Raw genomic sequence first — 12922 nt, 5'->3', positions numbered from 1 at the left:
TGTTTGTTTGTTTGTTTGTTTGTTTGTTTTGGCCAAAGTTGCTGAGCTTTTTTGGGGGGGAATCCCCCCCCAAAAAAATCAACACTTCTGATATGGGCTGCCATACTCTCGGATTTTCCAGACATTTTAAACCAATTTCTTCCTTGACAATGCTTTCAGCTTTGAACCCTCCAGTCTTTGGGGGAGAGGTGCGCTAATGTTTTGATATTTGTGTAATAGTTGGGGTGTATTGAACCACACATATTCCCAAAAGAGAATAGGACTACCAGTAGCTACTATCTACTGTGACTATGTTCTACCTCCACTGCTGGAGACCAGTACCAGTTGCTAGGAGGAACCCCAGGTGTCGAGGGTGCTATGGCACTCAGGTTCTGCTTATGGGTTTCCTATACGCATCAGTTTAGTCGCTGTAAGAAGATGATAGTGGACTAGATAGGGCTTCTGGCCTGATCTGGCAAGCTCTTCTTCTGTTCAAATTTTAGGCCTCTAGATCATGCTAATACCTGTCTGACTTGGTGAGGTAGGTTGGTTAGTTGGTTGTGGCGTATGTGTGTGTTGGTTTTTGTATCATGAGAATGCAGCTTATCTTCAAATACAAAACATATTCATGGCTACCAAAGGAGCTTCTGTCAACACATGGATTATTGAGGCATATGAATGGGGGAGTCTCACCACCAAATGTGCCTGGAGCGTTTTTTAATCTCGAGTTAGTCTTCATTTGCTGAATGCAAGAGGCAGAAGTAAAAACCTAGTTGTTTGAGCAATTGAACTGCCTGTCATCACTGGTATGCGTATCAAAGGGTTTACTTTCTGTCCGCTGAAGCACCTCTTAATAGGTCTTATCAGCAAGGCCCAAGTATTTATAAGAATGCAACATTTAAAATTAGTTGCCAAAGTAAAGCACTAGCTAGCCTTTTTTTAGTGCAGAGAACACTTCTGTCTGCTTGATAGATAATTTAAAAGCCCAGAGCGCACATTGTAAGTTGCCTCACCTATTTAATGGATAGCCTTTCCTCCATGTAGGAGCCTGTGACACCAGATACTGCAGTATCATGTTCTATTTAATTTTTTTTTCAGGACCAGTACAGTGATATGAGAATCAGTATAAACCAGAGACCAGGTAGCAGTCGGAGTTTTGGGTTTGCAGTGCACCAGGAGCCTTCTGGAGTCTTCGTGAAGTCAATAGAAGAAGGTAAAAATTCCCATGTAAAATTCTTAATGTGCTTGCCTGGAGAAAGTTATTTGGAAGGCAAGCAATTGATATAAATTGATCTGAAGAATTCAGGTTGCAGATTCGGGTAGCAAGGCTGCTGGAAAAAGAAAAACTGTTGGGAATGGTAGAGAGAGAATGCTCTAAGATTAATTTGTGTTCTTCTTATTTGCATGTGTGACTGATTATGTTGTCAACTGTAGATCTCCAGTAGCAGCTAGGAAAAAAATGTTTTCCCCCAAAAAAGTTAATTAATTTTCTCCTATAGATGCATTGCACTTTTTTAAATAATTTGCATGCAAGGAAGAAGGTAAGATTTGTCTTTTGTCTTTTATGTAATTAAACTCATTGACAATACTGTCAATAAATTCTTAGTTGCCTTTGAATAAAATAATGATGGTTGTTTTTTAAAAATAAATAAATTTTATTTCCTTTTGTGACAAAAGCAAAACAATGTATGACATCATAACATATAAGTAACAAATTATGATGATCATTAATAGCATTAAAAGAAAATAAGCAAGCTTTAGCTGAGCTAGAATTTTAAATTTATCAACTTTTTCATATTCAAGTAACACCCTTCCAATACTTCAGAGGAAATAAATGATGTGTCTTATATCAGCTCTTTGACTTGCATGACATTTTTGTGAAGAAATTACATCAGCAGTATTGCTTTGTTGTAAAGCGTCATTAATTTACAAAACTTTGTCCCCCCACTCTTAAAACAACGAAAACGGATTATTTCCCTAATAGAAACTGTAGTTTGTCTTTCTGGCCTCCCAGAAGGAATTCATTAGAGCTCTTCGACAATGAAGCATGCGATAGCAGAAGGAGCAGTAAAGGTTTTTCTGTAATTTACTAAGCAGTGAGATTAAGATTTTAATAATTAAAGAAGCTCAGAGTCTGACCTACAACAAGTCTGAGACAACTCCTGAATCCGTGAAACTTAGCACAGGCAACGTTGATTGTGGTGCTTTCGGTACAAGTAGAGGCCATGAAGTTATAGATTCAGGCAACAATCTTAACGCATGCAGCTGTCACCCTTTTGTCACCCTCCAAGTCAGGTTGTTGGTTCATTTGCCCACTGCTGTGGGCACATATTGATAGCTGCTCTCCCAGGCCTAAAGCAGAATAATTTTTATTATTTATCTTTTAAAAGTCCAGTCCCTACTGCTTCTCCAAGAAAACTCAGGGTGGCACAAACAGCAATAAAAACAGACAGAATTGCCAAAGCACCACAATTTACATTCAGATTAAGGAATTAATGGCATCCACCCTGTTTAACAAATTCCAGCAACAAACTGAGCTGGCCAGATTGCACCATTAATCACAGAATCAAAGAACTGTAGAGTTGAAAGGGACCCCGAGGTTCATCTATCCCAACCCCATGCAATGTAGGAATCCCAGCTAGATCATACATGGCCAATAGCCATCCAGATTCTGCTATCACAAACCTATCAAATTTTTGCTATCAGAATCAAAAACCTTTTTTAAAAGACAATTCTTCACCACCCTCCTGAAAAGCAGTATCGCAACAGGCCTCCTGAACCTCACTTGGCAAGTCACTCATTGGAGTAGAAGCCACATCAGGAAATATCTCAACCTATAAAACCGCTAATGGTCAGTGCCTTGAATACAGCCCAGGAGCTAATGACCTCTCTCAGCAGCTTCATGCATATATTAAGAAGCATGGAGAAAAAGATAGATCCTTACAGAACGCTAGATGGCACAGGCCGTGGGGAAGAGCTTTCAACTTGACCCGGTAACAAATTGACAACCTGCGCAGATCTCTGAGCTCAGGTGTTATATGCTGACAAGGTCTTACTTCTGTCAGCAATTGCATTGCAGCATACTGTGCTAACTGCAGCTTCTGTATCAAGTGCAAGGGAAGCCCCACATTGTGTGCATTGCAGTATCCCTATCTTGAAGTAACCATATTAGTCAATGAACTATAGTTACGCAGCTTCAAGGTGGTCCAAAGATAGTTTGCTAAACAGAAGTCATATCACTGCCTCTTTATGGCCAAAGGGAAGCATTCTATAGTGTCCTAGGCTCAACAGAAGCTGAGACAGTTGATTTATCGTACAGGATAAGCAATAATCAAGATAATGGGCCATTGAATTCACCCCCCCCCCCGAGATTTTGCCTACCTCCTCACAGCCAATCAGCTGAAAGCTATCCAATTAAACAGGACAAACAGACTCTCTAATCCAAAATTCCTCCGGACTCCTGCGAAGTTCAAGTCGGAGCTGATCTAAGTAATTTTATCTGCAAAGTGCTTTGCAAATAGGTCACAATAGGGTTCTGTGACCTCATGTAACTTCTGCTTGCCATGATGTAAAAGGTCCTTCACAACATGGAATAGCTCTGCTGGATAGCACTGAGCAGAGAAGTCTTTCACAGAACTGTTGTCCGAGACCTTATTAGTTGAAGATGCTGGGTGTTGCACCTGGAATTTTCTTCATGAAAACCTGAAATGTGCTTTAGAGCCAGCGTGGCATTAACTTGGGCAGGAGAACCCTGGATTCAGGTCTCCATTCTGGTAATGTTGGTCTGGCCAGTTCACTGTCAATGTTGCAGATGAGTTAGAACAGGGATGTCCAAAAGGTAGACTGTGGTAGATCTCTGGACCCTCCCGCCACCTAAAAAAAACCTCAACAACAATGACAATTTGGGTAGATCGCTGCCAGGTTTATTTATAGTGGGAGTAGATCCCAATTTCTTGAAACTTGGACATGCCTGAGTTAGACTAAAGCTGAGTAACCTCACATGTCAGCTCCTTGGGGGAAAAGATGGGAAACAGGTGTGGGGTTGGTGATAGAAAAGGTTATTAAAATTTCACCACGGTTGGCATCCATCTGTCTCGGGAGACAGTGGAGGAGTGCGCCTTTGAGGGTGCCTGTTTAAAAAAAATCTCATTTCATAACTTGGAACTGATATTGGCAAGTGCTCCTGATCTTGGGTGGGAAAGTGCTCTGAAGTGTTCACACTTCTCTGCTGTGCTAAGCAACATGGTTGAAAACCAATGTAAACAGAGGAAATATGAGTGTGTTTTTAAAATGTTCACAGAGGCGACATAGATAACAAGTTGCAAAACAGCAGTGATTCACTGGCGGTTCTGTTAGGGTGGCATATTAGATTTATGTAGGATCATTTGTTGCTTTTGCCTTTTTAGCTTTTTTTATGTAGGAGAGAAGGAGATACTTGTTCACAATTTGCAAAACCAAGAAACTGCCACACCACCTTAACTGCTTGGCTTTGTATTCACAACAAACCTTTACGCCTATAAAAATACCAAACTATTCTAGTCATGTCAATTAACTATCAATAAATGCGGTATAATGCTGAGTCATTATGATTATTTGTACCTCTTGTGTCTTTGAATTAATCCACACTTTTAATGCCATGGTGCACCTGTAGCAGCACGTCTAGGCGCCTTCATCTGCCCCAGCTGCAACAAAACATGTCTCTTCCATACCAGTATCTATAGCCACAGCAGACCCTGTAACTCTCCAATGGTTTGACTTCACCCCCAAAGGTGCACTCCAACAATTATTTGCATAGAAGTAGTTCCTAGGCGGGATGCGGTGGCGCTGTGGTCTAAACCACAGAGCCTAGGGCTTGCCGATCGGAAGGTCGGTGGTTCAAATCCCCGCGACGGGGTGAGCTCCCGTTGCTCGGTCCCAGCTCCTGCCAACCTAGCAGTTCGAAAGCACATCAAAGTGCAAGTAGATAAATAGGTACCGCTCCGGCGGGAAGGTAAACGGCATTTCCATGTGCTGCTCTGGTTCGCCAGAAGCGGCTTAGTTATGTCTTAGGCACAAGAAAAGACATATTGTATGTTAAATATGAATGACAAGTCCTGGTAGTTATTAAGTGGCTTCTAAAAAAATCCCCCCATTTTCTTTCCAAGGCAGTGCAGCACTTGCAGCAGCTCTCACAAAGATAAAACATACAAAAAATAAGCCTTAAAACTAACATAAAATATTAAAGTCAGTGCCTTTTTTATTTAGCTGCCCCATGTTTCTGACATTACAAGTTAGCTCTCATCTTTCCATCACCACCAGGTAGCCCAGCAGACTTTTGCCAATTGAATGTTGAGGATGAAATCCTTACTCTCAATGGCACAAAGGTTTCAGGTATGGACCAGAGTCAGTGGGAAGCAGCCATCGGCAGCTCACTAGAAACTGGAAACCTTGTCATGGATGTTAGGCGATACGGCAAGAAGGGTGAGCTTTTACTTGGGGTGACTTCTGCGTGACCTGAAAGGTGTCTGTTCTTTGCCTGTGAACTTGTTGGGATGGATGAGTCCTTTATTTCTGCAGCCTTCTGCAGCAACAGCTTTTTCCTGGCAGCACCTTCTTATTGTAAATGCAGTTCCTGCTGTTGTTAATTTTGGGTTGTTGTTTTTTGCATGTGTTAAAGCTGTGTAAATCTGCATTAGCAAGTCTACTTTTCTTAAATGGGAGATAGCTTTTTTCAAGGAGAAATATAGCCACGTAGGTTTCTTGTTCCCCCAGCCTTCAGAAGTACTGATTTTCCTGACATTGACAGAGAGATGCAGAAAGAATCTAGCACTTTTATTATTAGTTCTGTGGTTCAGTTTCCTGGAAGAACATCCATGTGATCTATTCCCCACGCCAAACCCTTGCATTTAGGTCCTTTCTCTGTCCAGATATTCTAGCACTGTAGTGTATACCTGTATTTGAAGAATAAAAGTTAGTAAACTTGCTATTGTTCTTTGTGCTTGCCTTTGACTAATGCTTGCTTTTTGGGGGAAGGCGGTCTGTTCATAAAAAGCCCTAACCAATTTCCACACATACAAATTCCAATTCACTTTCTACTTCATCTGTCTTCCTGTCTTTTTTGTGTGTGTTTTGGTTTTGATGTATTTTCATTAAGTCTTTTTCTTTATGCTTTGACATCTTCCCTGTCTACTTTTCAATTTTTTGATCTCCACATGCCAATCAGACTGGGGCAAAGACCAGCCTTCCCTGCCATATGCAAGGCACAAAATCCTCAATCTCACCAGTATGGCTACCAACATTATAGGTACACCTGAGAACAAATGGATTGATGCGACATCTGCAGACAGCACTTCAGCCAAAAGTCAAAGCATATCAGCACAAAAAGACTTGCACAACAATTTTCAAAATGATGTAAGTATGCCTATGTTTGCATTTGGGAAGATGTTCTGCATTTCTTCTCTCAGCCACATTAAACTGTGCCTAGAAAGTTGTTGTTGTTGTTTAGTTGTTTAGTCGTGTCCGACTCTTCGTGACTCCATGGACCAGAGCACTCCAGGCACCCGCAGTTTGGTCAAACTCATCTTGGTAGCTTCGAGAACACTGTCCAACCATCTCGTCCTCTGTCGTCCCCTTCTCCTTGTGCCCTCCATCTTTCCCAACGCCTAGAAAGTACTCACTTAATAAAAGTTAAACGTCTCCAAGGTTCGGTTAATGAAGAAATGTTGTCTTGGCCTGTTGACCAGAAGTCCAGGTCCTTTTGTTAGCTAGGTGGTGATGCAGGCCAGCAACTTTTTATGCCAGGACATGTAAAAGTGATGTGGCCAGATATTTCTGCTGCATGTTCTGGCAACGTAAGTCAGTTGTTCTATTGTGCTATGAGAGAAGCATTAGTATACTGCAGGAAACTTTTTTTCCTTACTGGAGTTTCCTGTGAACCCAATGTAAATACCCATAGAGGCATCTGCTCACTGCTGCCATGTAGTTTCTCTGTTCTGGCCTTGCTTTCTTCCCATCCAGGTAGGTAATTTTTCCCTACAGCATCTCTTGCACCGCCTTGGGTGGGTAGGCAATAATTGTATTTATAAACCTTCACAGAACAGATATCCAAAAAACCCACCACCACCCACCAGAAAACCAAAAGCAATTTAGAGTTGAACCACAAATTTAGCTCTCAATTTCCTGGTTGTCCATTCATTCATTGGATCATTCAGCTTCTCCCAGTGCAACAACAAAGCAAATTACTAGCCAGTTATTTGCGACAAAGCAAATCAATGAGAGTGTCAGTTACCATCTTGCATGTTCAGTATTAAATCGGAAAACTTAGCTTAGCTGCCAGAAGTCTGAGAAACATTTGCATAACCCTTTCCTTCTTGAAGACAGAGGAACAAGTTCCACGAAATCTCTTCTCTTGATTTTCTAAGCATCAGAAGCCCATAACGGCACATGAACTGATTGCTAGATCTTTTAGATTTTAAATCCAGTAATAAATTACTAGATGAATGATTGTTCACTCTACATCATTTATTAAATATGCATAAAAGTAAAGTTATTTAGGGGTAGGATCAAAAATATCTATTTTAGCTTTACAGGTTGCATGGCTTACCAGGAGTGTCAAAAGCAGTTGTAGTTTTTTTTGCGGGGGTGGGGGTGGGGGATGAAGTTAAGAGTCATGGAAATATTTCAGTATGTTAATTTTTCTGGTTTCAGGATTCAGAAACAAAGGTGAATGGAATGCAAGGAGATGCAAATTCCAGTGAGAAAAAAGGTAAAACCATCAGAACTTTCCAATTGCTAGCTGTAGGCAATTGTTGGGATTGAAGGGGAAAATGTATACCTAGTGGATATGGTGTACTGGGGAGTTGTGTACAGTTGAAATATAAGAACTTCCAATTTTCTTAGGTGGCTCATAAATATAATTGCATGCAGAAGACAAATTGGGTTCTCTTCAGGAAGCATTGTGCATATATAAAGAACTGCTAACAAGATGGCAGCTAGTTCCTTTATTTCTGGATGACTGACAATATGAGTGTGCGTAATAAGAATGAAAGAAGAGAGGGGGGAAGGCGGAAATAATTTTAAACAGTACTGGCGTTGAGGTCCTAGCAAGTTCACGGGATTACCTGCCTTTCACTGTCACGTCAATCCAAGCTTCTGTGTGTGTGTGTGTGTGTGTGTGTGTACGCACGCATGCACATGTGTGCTTGGAGGGAGATACTCTATAAAATGCTTTTTGAAAGAAAAAAGAAAAGTATATTCAATGTGTAGAAAATTGTATGGTGAAAATTTATGTGTGCCCAGTAAGACTTGGAGTTAGTGTATGTTTTTTGAAAGTTTAGACTTTTGAGGAAGGCAAATGAAGAGAAATCCTGTAATATAAAACTAGAATGCATTTCAGACCAAGAGCTTAGTTTCCCTTGCAGTTTCCATCTATTTCAGTGGTGTGTTGATGGCAACAGCTTAGTGTGCCTATGCCAGCCTTTCTCAAACTTGGATCCCCAGATATTGTTGGACCACAACTCCCATCATCCTCATTGGTCCTGGTAGATAAGGATGATGGGAGTTGTGGTCCAGCAAAATTTGGGAGCCCAAGTTTCTCAAGTCTGCCCTATACCCATGCAGTTAGATTAAGAATGCATTTTTATAATTCCGGCCTGCAGCACATAGAAATTGAAATGAACCCTCCACTGGCAAGAAGACATCGCATTTGCTGATCTAAGGACACCTGATACTTGTCATGAGCTCAGTGCACTTATTTAAGATTTGTTTTGTTTGAGAGTTATATTTAGGCTGATGTGAGCTTTCTAAAAAGGCAAGCTGAATAGAAGTAGCATGTACAAAATGATAAATAACTAAAGAATTGAAAGAAACGTTTGTCTGAGCAAGAAGCCCATCCAGACCCTACAGGACAACATTTAATGATATTACTACATGTTTTATCTCACCCTTCATCCAAGGAGTTCAGGGCACCGATGTGGAAGTATATTACAGCAACCCTGTAAGATTGTTCAGGCCAAGAGATAATGACTTATCCCAATGAAACGAACAGAGATCAATGTCCAGGTTTTCTGGTTGTTTGTTTCTCAACAATCTCGTTTACTGCCCTAGCTCTGCCTCTGCTGAAATTTGAACACTGAAAGATGATGTATAGAGTAGGAGCACTGTACTTTTGTAAACACATTCCTATGACATAGGCTACTATGCTGGCAAGATGTTTGTTTCAATGCAGCTTAAGTTGGATGCTCTGAATAGTGTTTATCCATTGGACGGATATTAAATAAAGCCAAACCACACCACACTGACTTGTTTTGTATCTTCATATTTTTTTCAAATAGACACAGAACCCATTTCTTTGAAAAACTTAAAAAGGCGATCACAGTTTTTTGAACAAGGTAAAAAACAAACCCCAAAAGCTAACATTTCATGTACTTTCATGAAATTGTTCCCCAATGTACATTCTTCTTAACAAGTCTCTGGTGTTGGGTTCTAAGTTTCTTCAGTCATTGATTGTTGCCGTCATGCCAAACTAGCTTAATCTGTTTCCATTCTTTCCTTAGGGTCATCAGGTTTTTCTTACAATTCATGGGTCTACCTTTGTGGTAATGGGCTTTGTGTGTTCCTCTGTATCTCAAACCTTTTACACTTCTGATATTTGTTCAAACGCTCTTCTCACTGGGGAGCAGTGTGAAGTACAGAAACCTTTGTTCGGATTTGCAGCTTTCCTCCAAAATGCCATTACGCTGAGCAACGCAGCAGACATGCTACAATAAATTCCCAACCCAAGAAATGCAGTCAAATTTAAATGTATTCATAATACGATTTAGATTTATTAAAAATTGGCAGATTAGTATGCAGTAGCTAATTACAAAATGCCTGTTCCATAACCATGAGCAAATCTTAGGGCTCCAAAATACTTTGGAAAAGGGTTTTAAGAATCCAAATGACAGTGTCTCGGCTGTGAATGGTTTGTCACAATTCTCTAAGGCTTCTCCTAGTGTGCTGTGCATGTTGCATCTCACCTCCTTCATTTTCACTTCAGTAATTTGCTTCTACCTGTTTCAGTATTTTTGTGCACATGGAATGTGTTGAAGTGATTAAGGCACTTCACATTTATTATAACATTAAGTATCACCAAAGTTCTGTTTTCCCTTGAATATATACGTCCCTTTGATAAGTACAAAATATTAAAATGCTTCTCTTTGACTCTGTTTGGATGGTTTGTCCTAGTGATATACTGCTGAGTTAATTACAGGACCTCCTGCGCTTATGGGGTTAGCGCAGGTATCTGCAATGTCTCAGCATAGCTGTCAAGCATCCTTTATTGTGATGGCATATTCCTCTATAAGTTCTTTTCAAAGCCAACGGAGTGGAGAATCGGAGGCCTTGGCCTGCTTGTACATTTCAATCCCTCCGCTTCTCTGGCTGTGCAGATAGGGCTTTTCCAAACATGGAATGCGCTTCACAATACAGACTGCTGGACAGGTATGGAACGTGGTCTTATTATCTTCACTGGTTTCCTTAGAATTTTCCACTTCATCTTTTTATCGCATGTTTGTCATCTGATGTGAGAGTCCGCTCATCTTCTGTCAGGATGGAGCTGTTGCAAAGAGACTTTGTTGTCACTAATAAGTAAAAATACGTATCTTCCCTCGATAACAAATACCGCTGAGAGTGCCCATGTGTTGCAGATGGGAAATGATTGTTAAACGTTTCCTATACAGTAGACCAGAAGAGATGACAACCTCTACACAATTATTTGCAGTCTGCCACCATAATCCCAGTACTTTATTTTGTGTATATATAAAGTATTAAAGTAACTTCCAGAGAATTGCAACACTAGCAGTAATATATATTACTGCTAGTGTTGCAATTCTCTGGAAGTTGTGTAGTTTCTCAGCATACAGTTCCAGTGCAGGAGCACTTAACCAATCCTACTGATTTTGGATTTGACCTCTGTTGTGCGTGTTTTTATTATTTTTATATACGCTGCCCTAAGAGCATTATGCTGAGTGATTAATATATCTAGTAATTTTTTAAAAAATCTATCAGACAAAGCAAAAAAGCACAACTTGACCCATCTGTTGTATGTGGTTGGTTTTGGCATTGCAAAAATGGGTGCTAAGGAGAATCACATAGAAGTTAAACTGTGGTTGGAATGAAAGTGAATTATACACCAATGTAATGTCGTTGGTAAGCAAGATAAAAATGTATGTGCAGCTGTTTCTTTAAGAACAACAAAAAGGGAGCCATCCCTATTGATGGCCCTAGACCTTCAGAAAAGTACATGAGTAGTAACTTTCAGATAATACGTTGTTTAATTGTATACTGCGTTAGTAGAAGTGGGGGTTTTTTCCAGTGCATTCTTTGCGTTGAGCTTTTGCTTATCTCTAATTGAAAAGTGGCTTGGTGGTTCTAGCCAGGTTTTTAAAAGAAGATTCTTTAGTGAACTTTGTGGTATTGCTAAAGTTGAGATGAATTCTTTTAAGACTAAAGCAATATTAAGTACCGTATTTTTCGCCCCATAGGACACACTTTTTCCCCTCCAAAAATGAAGGGGAAATCTGGGTGTGTCCTATGGGGCGAATGCAGGCTTTCGCTGAAGCTTGGAGAGCGAGAGGGGTCGGTGCGCACCGACCCCTCTCGCTCTCCAGGCTTCAGGAAGACATCCGCAGCCTAGGCAGCCCTGCAGGAGGTCCGGCAGGGATGTCTAGGCTGCGGATAGCAGCCTGCTTCCCGGAGCGTCGGGCGCCCTGAAAGCAGAGCGCCCGGCGCTTCGGGAATACATCCGCAGCCTAGGCAGCCCTGTGGGAGTTCTCCGCAGGGCTCCCCACGCTGCGGATAGCAGCCTGCCGCCTGAGGCAGACATCGGCCAGCCCCACAAGCTCGGGGGACAGTAGGGAGGCGCAGCGCCGTTGCTCGACCTGGTTCGGTTTCCCCGACCTGCTTTTGGGGGGGAAATAAAGGAAAAAATTTTTTCCTTTATTTCCCCCCCAAAAAACTAGGTGCGTCGTATGGGACGGAGCGTCCTATGGGACGAAAAATACGGTAATATTATTGCATATTTACAGCTATCTATGCTGTGTCTACAAATTTGTAGATATCCATTAAGTTGATATTTCCTATTTCCATTGTGCATTGTTAAAGTGGGGGGGGGGGGCATTGAGTGATGAATCTAGCATCCAGCCCCTATAAACTATGTGCTGTGCTCATGCAGCCTGTTTTTGTACTGTGCTTTCTGCCAGTGCTACTCAACTTTTGAGGCAGGGAATAGGATGTGTCCATCTTTTTCTGGTGCACTCCTCGTTTCTGGCTGGGGAGAGGAGGAAAGAGGGAGGTCTTTTCCAACCCAGTTCACTGAATTTGACGTGTGATATATTAATCCCGATATCTCTTTTTGTGTGTTTTTGTTTTGCTGTTCCTCATATCATTCTAAGACTATCCACGTTTCAGTGCATACTGAGAGATCCTTACTCCCTAATTGTCCTACAGCTGCTATCTTTTCCTGCTTATTGTGGTCAGAAGCTTGTGGTGGATTACGATCTGAAAAAAAATGCGGGAATATAACATTCCTGATAAAATACTGCTTTGGCAAGCATTATGAAACCCTGGAGAAAGCCTGGGGAAAATAAAGACTTCTCTCAGTTTTCTCTTGATGTGGTGACGCACACATTCACCCTTAAGATTACCATCGTTGTTGTGTGTTTTTCTGTGTAGAACAGCTGTTTGTCCCTTGCTTGTCCAACTGATGAAAAACTGTAAAATCATACAATTCTAATAGGTGTTTGTTCATCTGAAAGTCCTTGACCTGATAAGGGAATGGGCCCAACAGCTTAAATAGTGCCTTCCAATAGCCTACAACTTTAAATGGTATCTTCCAGGTCATACTAACAAAGTTTCTTTTTCTTTCTTTTTAAAATTATTTCTTCTCACTGCCAGGAGGCCCAGAGCCTGCCATTCCTGATGTGAG

At 41.1% G+C, this 12922-nt stretch overlaps 1 protein-coding gene and 1 long non-coding RNA gene across 12 annotated transcripts in view; one reads left to right on the top strand and one right to left on the bottom strand.

Annotated features, from left to right (window-relative positions):
* LMO7 (LIM domain 7) overlaps positions 1-12922 on the top strand; it is a 158919-nt gene that overhangs the window by 124828 nt on the left and 21169 nt on the right. For 5 of the 11 annotated variants that reach the window (XM_079972404.1, XM_079972401.1, XM_079972410.1 and 2 more), the window contains 7 exons: positions 1078-1192; positions 5278-5439; positions 6182-6369; positions 7666-7723; positions 9291-9347; positions 9513-9554; positions 12892-12917. In XM_079972404.1, the coding sequence (XP_079828530.1) occupies positions 1078-1192; positions 5278-5439; positions 6182-6369; positions 7666-7723; positions 9291-9347; positions 9513-9554; positions 12892-12917 (648 nt within the window). The remainder of the gene's footprint in view (positions 1-1077; positions 1193-5277; positions 5440-6181; positions 6370-7665; positions 7724-9290; positions 9348-9512; positions 9555-12891; positions 12918-12922) is intronic. The other 6 variants (XM_079972402.1, XM_079972403.1, XM_079972406.1 and 3 more) reach the window with 5 other exon arrangements.
* LOC307214376 lies at positions 2077-5268 on the bottom strand. Its single transcript, XR_013838006.1, has 2 exons — positions 3361-5268; positions 2077-2331 (listed from the first exon to the last, which is right to left on the bottom strand). It is a non-coding gene; the product is annotated as an uncharacterized lncRNA (long non-coding RNA).

This window comes from Podarcis cretensis (genome assembly GCF_951804945.1).
Source record: "Podarcis cretensis genome assembly, chromosome: 4".
NCBI lineage: Eukaryota > Metazoa > Chordata > Lepidosauria > Squamata > Lacertidae > Podarcis > Podarcis cretensis.
This window is presented reverse-complemented; position numbering and strand designations above follow the sequence as displayed.